The following is an 8,636-nucleotide window of genomic DNA, read 5'->3' as shown; positions in this document are numbered from 1 at the left end:
ATGGAAGGCTGAGTCAACCTTGAGCCGGCTACCTGGGATTTGAACCCCAGGTCGTGAGCACAGTTTTAGCTGCAGTACAGCGTTTTAACCACTGCGCCACGAGGCTCTTAATGGCCGGCAGGTCTTTGGCTCCTTCTGGGTGTAGGCACGATGGTCTGGTGCGGTCCCAGGAGCAGCTCCGGCCTGAAAGCTCTCTGTCCCCCTAGGCCAGGTGGTTGATGTTGAGAGGGGGTGAGGCAGCCAGGAGCAGCAGGCCGCAAGGCCTGTAATCACAGAGGGAGATCAGTTGCCTTCTGTTGGCGATGGGACCTCCTTCCAGAGGGCCAGCCCCCTTTGCCTGTTGGTTGCTTCCATATACCCATGGAGTGGGCGTCTGCTTGCACATATGTCTCTCTTTTTTAGTTTCTGGGCAATACCGCAGCTCCAGGAAGCTGAGATGTGAAGCATGCTTTGCTGAAAGACAGGAAAGGTGGGGGCAGGGGGGAAGAAAGAAGAGAGGTTGTGGAGAGGCAGTGTGAGTGCACACAGAGAGACAGGGAGACAAGAAGAGAGAGAGACAAGACTGGAGAAAGAGGGCTGTAGAGCGACAGTGGGGACATTCAGCCTCCTGCAGGAAGATGGAAGGGGCCGTGGTGAAGGAAGGCTTCCTCTACCTGCAGCAGCAGCAGACTTTTGGGAAGGTAAGGCTCAACGACTGTCTGGGTAGGTCAGTTGAGTTGGGTACCTGGCTGTGGAGTCAGAGGTTGGGAGTTCAGTCCCCCACTGTGCATCCCAGAAGAGCCAACCAGAGTAGCCTTGGGCAAGCAGCACTGTCCGTTGCCCCAGAGCAACCTCAGGAGAAGGGAGTGGTGAATCATTTCTGAATTCTCTAGACCTAGAAAACTGTGGAAAGGTCAGAACTGACTTTAGCAACAACAATAAGAAGAGTAAAAACAAAACAAAGAGGGGGCTGTGAGAATTATTGCTTGAACTCCACCTTTTGCTGGTGATCTGGCATGGGGGACTTCATTTAGCTCAGGGGGGCTCACCTCTAATTTGCTGCCTCCCTTTTTGGAGATGCCTCAAAAACATTTTCAGAGTTCTATCTTTGGCTCAAAGCATCCAATTGCACCTCCACAAGAGAACCCTGCTTTTATCACATTTTAGAACTGGCCTTGCTGCAGTGCTTTCTTTAATAGATAAATTATTTTTCATATGTCCTGAATGGCAAAGTTTGTTGTTGTTTAGTCATTAAGTCATGTCCGACTCGTCATGACCCCATGGACCAGAGCACGCCAGGCCCTCCTGTCTTCAACTGCCTCCCGGAGTTGGGTCAAATTCATGTCCGTCACTTCAATGACAAAGTTTAGCTACGTTCATTCTTCTAAACCTGCTCAGCCACATTGCCAAAGATGGTAAACAATAGCTTCCACTTACTTTTAGTGGCTTTAACCACACCATGCAGCAGCCGGGAAGTTGTACCCGGTAGGAAGGTGTCGGATCCTTTGGGACTACATAAGAGGATTTTGGCCATTGTTTCCATAAAAATGATTTTGCTATATTATGCTGCTTTGGTTGTACTGGCAGAAAAGTGGAGCAAAACCTGACAGATCAGTTCTAAATCAGTGTGCAAAGAGGAGAGTGGTATCTTTTGTGCTTCATGAAGTGTAAGGTATTGATTAACAGAGGAGATTACGATAGCTACTCCAAAGGTATATTTCAAAGTGGGTTAAATAAGTTCAGATACGTCAGAGCTGTGGTAACAAAGAATAGTATTTCCTTGCTCAAAACAGTCCACCTCTGGAACCCTGGGGGCAAATGGGCAAAATGCAGCACTAAGAGCTCCTGCCTTTATGACTAGTCGGCTTGCTTATGGGGTCTAGAGAATGGGCATTGCTGGAGACAGAATTCTGCTGCCCACCTTCCTTCCTTCCTTCCTTCCTTCCTTCCTTCCTTCCTTCCTTCCTTCCTTCCTTCCTTCCTTCCTTCCTTCCTTCCTTCCTTCCTTCCTTCCTTCCTTCCTTCCTTCCCAACCTTAGCATGAGCAAAATCTTTTGCATCAAATCGTCCCAATGAAAACATCAGTGGACCGCATTTTAAGTAAATGTATATTCCTTGGAGCCATTCCTGATTACCTCATTTGAAAATGTGGGCTTCCAAGGTCAAAAGGGAAGAGAAGATTCCCAATGGATTGTCGCTTAATATCACTTACTGTAGTAGTTCAATGAATGGAGCAACAGGCGCAGAGTGAGCAGAGTATGCAATGCTGGAGCTGCCTGGGGTCCTTTCAAGGACAAAGGTGGGGTAAAAATATTTTAAATAAATAAGTAAAGGGGCCATGGCACTGATGAACATTTGCTTGCCTTCTTTCTTTTTAGAAATGGAGGAAGTTCTGGGGTGTGTTGCATGAGGAGAGCACTGGTGCCTCAGCATACCTGGAGCTCCTTGAGGGCTCTCGGCCTGCATCCGCAGAGAAAGCCAAGAAAGCAGAGAAGAGCAGGAGGCATCTCATTGGCCTCCTTGACTGTGTGCATGTGGAGAAGGCCTGTGGCGAAGTCAGCGGCCCTAAGGAGACCACTCCCTTCCTCCTTGAGACCACGGAGAAGTGTTACCTGCTGGCAGCCCAGACGGATGACGTGGCTGACTGGATCCTGGAGCTGTGCAAACATGCCTTTGCGGTGAGGATCTGACAGGCCACTTGATCCCATAGAGGGTGCTTCTCATGAGGATACGAGCTGTTGTGGTGTCGTGGAATATCAGCAAACACTGTCACTGCTCAGGGTGAAGGTATCAGCCCTAGAAGGTTGAGGAGAAAAGCAGCCCCTGTGGGTAAAATGAACAATCTCTTTGAAAGGGAGAGAAACTTCACACACAACCCACAGATGGAGGGTAGGCTACTGTGTGCCATTGTTCTCCGGATTGTGAAGAGGGTAGAGAGGAGTGGAATGGGATAAATGCTCGAAATATGCAAAACATTTGGAGAGAGGGCCTGCTCAGGATCCCACAGAAGTGAGGTACGCTCTGCAGGGCAGAGGACTCCCCCGCCCCCAACCACTGGTCTGGAATTGTTCCTGTTGGGTGGGACAGCCTCACAGAGACCCCTGAGACCAGAGTGGGGGAACTGGACCAGGTTTTTGACCCAGAACTCCTGGCCATGCCAGCTGCAGGATTTGGGGTGTCAGTCTTAAGAAGGAGCGTCTTCAAGCTCTTTCCCTGAGTTGGCCCCTTCCCTGTTAAACAGGACTCAGGCTTTGAGAAGAGCAGGGCAGCCTCCCAACCAGCTGGGACTCTCCCTGCAACCCCGCAGGGCGGTCTGTCGCGAGTCTCTTCTCTACAGGTCCTTATGCCAGGCAGCGAGGGGCTCAAAGCGAGCTCTCCGAGCTGAATGCAGGCCCTCCCCGCTGGCTTTCTGCTCACGACGGATCCTCTCCCCTTTGGTTTCTAGAAGGATGATAAAGTCTGGCAAGGGATGCTGGGGAAGGATCTCCTGAAAGGCCAGCCGCCGCCTTTGGACATGGCAGAGAATCCCCTGTACAGCTCCACCCGCACAGGTAAGAGGAAAGCAAAAGCGACCCTAGGCCGGGCAGGCGAGGAGAGGCCACGTCCATCTCCCCCACCTGTGGGTGGAGGACAGGGTGGGCAGACCGACCAAAAGACTTCATGGCCCGGGCTTTTAAGAGAGGCAAGAGAGGCAGGTGCCCTGGCCAGCTTCGGAAAAGCACTGAGGGGTCGGCCCTTCCCTCCTGGAGACGTCCGGTGAGCCAGGCACGCTCAGTGGTGGGGACACGGCTGTTCTCTTCTCAGAGCCTCCTTGGCACTGCTCACCAATCAGCATGTAGGTGAAGCCGACGTCCAGAGAGGACCTTCACTTCCATGTCCAATGTGATGCATGTGTTGAAGGCCTAAAGAGAGGGAGATTCAGGCGTTTCCAGCTGCTTTTAAAAGTGCCAGATGTTTTAAGAACATTAGCAAACACACCCTCTTTTAGCTTACTAAACGTACTGGAGTTCTAGGCACAGCTCACTCCAAAAGGCTTTCAGCAGGAGGAGAGCCCGGAGCCTCCCGGGGGGAGCTTTAGTCCAGGCCGGCTTCTTAGCTGTCCACATGAAGGCGAGGCCTCCCGGGGAGGGGGTGGAGGTGCCACCTGCAAAGAGGGAGACCCAGATGGACGCATCAGGAGGATCATGCACCCACCTGCTTTTTTTCCCTGTGGGTTTGGGTCAGCCGGGAAAGGGGAGCAAAATGCAGATCAACTCTCGCTGCCCCTCAGCTGTTCAGGCCACGAGTGTACCTCTGCTATGCATTGAGAGCAGTTTGATAGCATGTTCCCTGCCCTGCCTCTGCCCTATGGAATCCTGGGATTTGTAGTCTAGTGGGAGACTTGGAATGGCCTGCTAGAGCGCTCTTAGTGCCCACTCCCCAGAACCATGACAGGGAATGGAAAGGCCCTTGTTAAACTCTAAACCCCAGGATTGCGTGGGTTGGGGCCACAGCCCTGGATGTGCTCCCAAAGAGATAGAACTGTGTAGTGTGCATATGTTCTAGAGGAGGAGGAAGCAGGAAGCTTGGTTTGGCTAAAGGGAGGGAAAACACAGTATTCTTGTTCCTTGGGGGGACATACCTATGGCTCCCTTGCCCAAGGCCTGAAAGACAAGGAGAAAGGACCGGCCTCCAGGCCTTCCAGCTCTCAGGGCAACTTGCCCAAATCCAGCTGGAGAGCGCTTCTCCAGCAGAGAGCTACGCCTGGGTCTTCTCTCCCATCGGGGACCTGGATATGAGCTGGGTGCACGTCCCCTGCGCCTTGGGAGCCAGGCTGCAAAGGAAGGCCCTTGGAGCTGAGCCTCTTCCTCCACAAAGGCCACGGCACAAGCTTTGCTCTCTGTTCTGACCAAAGCAGGATGGAAAGTTCGCCTCCGCAGGAGCCCGTCGGCTGCCTTCCTGCCTTGTGGTTTTGGAGGCCCAGGCCCTGCGCAGATAAACGGCAGCTCTCTGCGGCCTGATGTGCCCCCGGCTGCTTATCAGGCCGGCCGGTTTCCTCCCTGTCGCCTGCTTCTACTGGCCTTTTACTCTGCAAGCAACCCAGGCCTGGCCTGACCTGCCTTCTGTATGGGGGGGGGGGGAGAAGGATAGAGGGAGTGCCCCCCCCCCCAGGATCAGGCACGGCTTGGTTCCTGGGTGTGCTTTGTTCAAGAGGGACCAGCGATGCCTCTTCCGCTCGGTCCTTTCCCACTTGCTTGCTTTCCTTTGGGCATCCTCCCGCCCACCGCTAGAATCTGGGTCTGGTTTCTGCATGATGTGCAAGAAACCACCGGTCATGACATGTTTGCGTGGGGGGGGGGACCTCAGCCAAGCCCCTTTTGTTGGCAGTTGTCACAAGAGTCTTCCTGCTGCTGGTGGTGACCATTTCCTGCGTGGGCTGTTGACTGGTCGGGACTCCGGTCGGTGCCGGTAGCAGGAGGGCAACCCCAGCCTTCCGTTGGCCAGGCCTTGTTCTGCTGCCCGATGGTGTGCTGTTCCCCTGCAGGCGACAAGACGGAGTTTCCCGTGGTGGTGAGGGCGACGCCCGCCTCCGAGCGTATCCGCCTGTGGGGCAGGTTTTTTCTTGTGGTCAGACCGGATGTCCTGGAGCTGCGTGGCATGACGGGGGGAGCCGTGCTCTACACCTGGCCGTACAGGTTCTTGCGGAGGTTCGGTCACGACAAGGTACCAGTGCTTCCTCCTCCTCCATCATTTACCTTCCAGTGCTGTTGCACCTGTCCACCCATAGTCAGCTTTACAGGGAGTAGGACTGGAGGGGGGAGAACGAGGCCGTCTGTCCCAGTTGGGGGCCCTTGGTGCTGAGTACCAAAGCAAAGCAAAGGTGCAGCCATTTCGGACAGCCGTGGTGTGCCGGCAGAATCTTGCCACAAATGGGTAAAGTTGGGGGTGGGGTGGGTGGGCATCTTTGCTCAAGGGCCTCCCTGTCGCAGTGGCTCCTACTTGCTTGGGGGGGGGCTGGCATATTTGACCCACCACCTCCATGGAAGGAATCGACCAGGCAGATGGATCCAGAGTTTTGCAGCCGGATGGCCAAAGACCACCCCTGCTCTGTCAGCCACATTGTGTCCTGGTCACCTCCAGGGTGTGAGAGACCACATGGAGGAGGCAGGTCCAGCTCCTGCTTGCTTCACCCGGGTGCCGAATCCACAGATTCCTCTGCATCAGGGGTGGCTGTTGTGTGTCGTCCTCCTTGTGAATACCTTTCCTGCACTCCCACACCCTTAGCCGCACCCTCTCTTTGCTTGGCCCCACTTCTGTTGCTTGGCCGGAGCTCTTCCCAAGTTGCCCTGGAGGCCCCTGTGTTGGGAGGGGTGGGGAGCAGGTGGGTTAGAGAGAGCGGGGAGCTTGGGGGTCAGCCACACCCAGGGCCTGGTGGTGCCTCCCTGCCTGCCTGCCTGCCTGCCTGGGTACCTGAGAGGAACTTGTTTGTGCAGCCTGGATGTAAAGGTCTATGGAATAACAAGCCAGGTGCCCAGCCAGGCCTGAGATCCAAGAGGGAGGGGGCCCCTGCATCCCAGGCCTGCCTTTATTCCACACCTTCCTGTCGCCCCTCCCCAGGAAAGCCATGGTTCCTGGTCTGCAGGGGTGCGGCCGAGGCAAACAAGGATTTGCTCGCCAAGGGACAGGCGTGCCCTGGTCTTTTCCTGTAGCCCCCACTCCATCCCGGCCCTGGATCTCTGCAGGTGGGCGGGAGGTCCCTTCCCCCCCACCCCCCCACCTGTCCTCTGCTGGCCCTTGTGGGCTCGAGCGCTTGGTCCACCGGATCCCCTGGATCAAAGCTCCGGCCTGCTGGTCTCTCTTCCACCAGGTCATCTTCTCCTTTGAAGCTGGGCGGAGGTGCGACTCTGGGGAAGGCAGCTTTGAGTTTGCCACCAAGCAGGGAAGTGAGATCATCCGAGTCATTGAAGAGGCCATCCAAGTGCAGAGGGACTCCGGGATGAAGGAGCCCCCGCCGGCTGGCTCTCCTGACCCATCCTCAAGAGCTGCCACCCTTTCTGCTGGAGTCACCGCCAGCCAGGCCAGCTTTGATGCCGGTGTCCAGGGAGACCAAGGCCCAGCCCGGGAGCAGGAGAACCCCTCCCAAACCACGCTGAGCAAAACCCTCTCCTCAGAGCCCGTCTGGAAAATGATGCCGGCGAGGGCCTGCCTGGCCAAGCCTACCAGTGCCAAGGACCCCTCCCTGCAATTGTCCGGGTCCCTCCCCAAGCGAGGCCCCCAGCTTGAACTGAGGGCTGAGGGGGGGTCACGGAAGGCCTCTGGCCCTCTGGCTAAAGCGGCCCCTGAATCGGAGTATTCCCGACCCTTTGATGCCCTCTCCGGGGCCTTTGGGAACGCTGAGGGTGGCAGCTACCCCTTGCCCAGAGGCGAAGAGGCACCCAGCCCAACGGCCTCTTGCGGGAGAACTCACAGGTCAGGCCCTGCTGGACTGGATCACGTCTACGATGACCCAGAAAGTCTCATCCCTGCTATTTATGATGAGCCCCAGGAGTACAACGGGGAGGCCTGGAAGCTGCAAGCGACTGCCGAGGACCCCGTGGGCTATGAGTACCCCTACAACCCAAGCCTGGATGACTACTCTGTGCCCAGGATGGTGGCATCCCCTATAGCTGCCCCCCGGGCAGACCGAAAATGGCCTTGGAGAAGCTGACTGATGAGAGGATCCCGAGGGTCGTGAATCAGAAGAACAGACATGGAGAATGAGAGAGAGAGAGAGAGAGAGTCAGGAGGGAAGGAGGCAGGCTGGAGAAGCCGTGGCTTACCTGGCCTTGGAAGATGCCGGGATACTCCTGGCTCTGGCTCTCCTTTCAGGTGCATTGAGGAAGCTTTGGGGCCACCCTTCCTGCAGCAGCCGAGCAGCCCCGCCTGGGAGTTCCCTTTCATGGAGACCACAGAGCTTGCTGAAGGTTTGAAAAAGAGGCGCTAAATCATAGATGATGCATTTGTTCTGCTCTCTTTTTGAGACGTCATTTATTTAAAGAGGGATGTAAGTTGTCATTCTGTAATTATGCATAGCATTATCTCTCCTGCCTTGTCCGACCGATGGTGAGCTGTAGAAGGAGGAGCGACCTTCTCCCCTCCTCCTCATGTGGCCCCTGCCGGTTCTTTTTATTCTGCAAGACAACAAGGCCCCTGCTCCTCCTTGAGATGTGGGTCTGTGGTGAGGCCAGTTTGTGCTGGATCTGCCCATATTGAATGCGGAGATCTCTGCCTTCATTCACTTCATGCAGTTGGGCTGTGCCTTTCCAAAATAAATAAATGCTGAGCCATGGAGTGTGGTCTTCACTCCTACCTTTTTTTGGTCTTCACTCCTACCTTTCACCTTTTTTGTGGAGAGGGGCCCTCTATCCAGTCACAAAATGTGGCAGTATGTTAAATCAGAGACGTAAGTTACAGATGATCCAACATTAGAGGAGGGTGTGCTTTAGCTGCTTAAAGTGTCTGAGTACACTGGAAGAGCTTTTCTCACCCCAAGTACCTTGTGTTGGAAGACTTTGAGAAGCTGCACCTCCCCCCATGAATGTCTCATGGAGCAATCTGGAAGTAAGAGCAGGCTGTGTCTGCCTTTTCAGTGGCTGTCCTCTTGCCCTGTGAAAAACTGGAGGTTTGCCACCTCCTGC

The 8,636-nt window shown here is 55.0% G+C and overlaps 1 protein-coding gene across 1 annotated transcript; it reads left to right on the top strand.

Annotated features, from left to right (window-relative positions):
* Window positions 1–433: 433 nt before the first annotated feature.
* On the top strand, window positions 434–7,805 carry DOK2 (docking protein 2). The gene is made up of 5 exons (XM_020780098.3): window positions 434–680; window positions 2,358–2,657; window positions 3,425–3,530; window positions 5,504–5,682; window positions 6,827–7,805. The coding sequence occupies exons 1-5, from the start codon at window positions 618–620 to the stop codon at window positions 7,664–7,666; spliced, it is 1,488 nt and encodes a 495-aa protein (XP_020635757.3). The 5' UTR covers window positions 434–617; the 3' UTR covers window positions 7,667–7,805.
* The last annotated feature ends 831 nt before the right edge of the window (window positions 7,806–8,636 follow it).

The sequence above is a fragment of the Pogona vitticeps genome, chromosome 8, assembly GCF_051106095.1.
Source record: "Pogona vitticeps strain Pit_001003342236 chromosome 8, PviZW2.1, whole genome shotgun sequence".
NCBI classification, from domain to species: Eukaryota; Metazoa; Chordata; class Lepidosauria; order Squamata; family Agamidae; genus Pogona; species Pogona vitticeps.
This window is presented reverse-complemented; position numbering and strand designations above follow the sequence as displayed.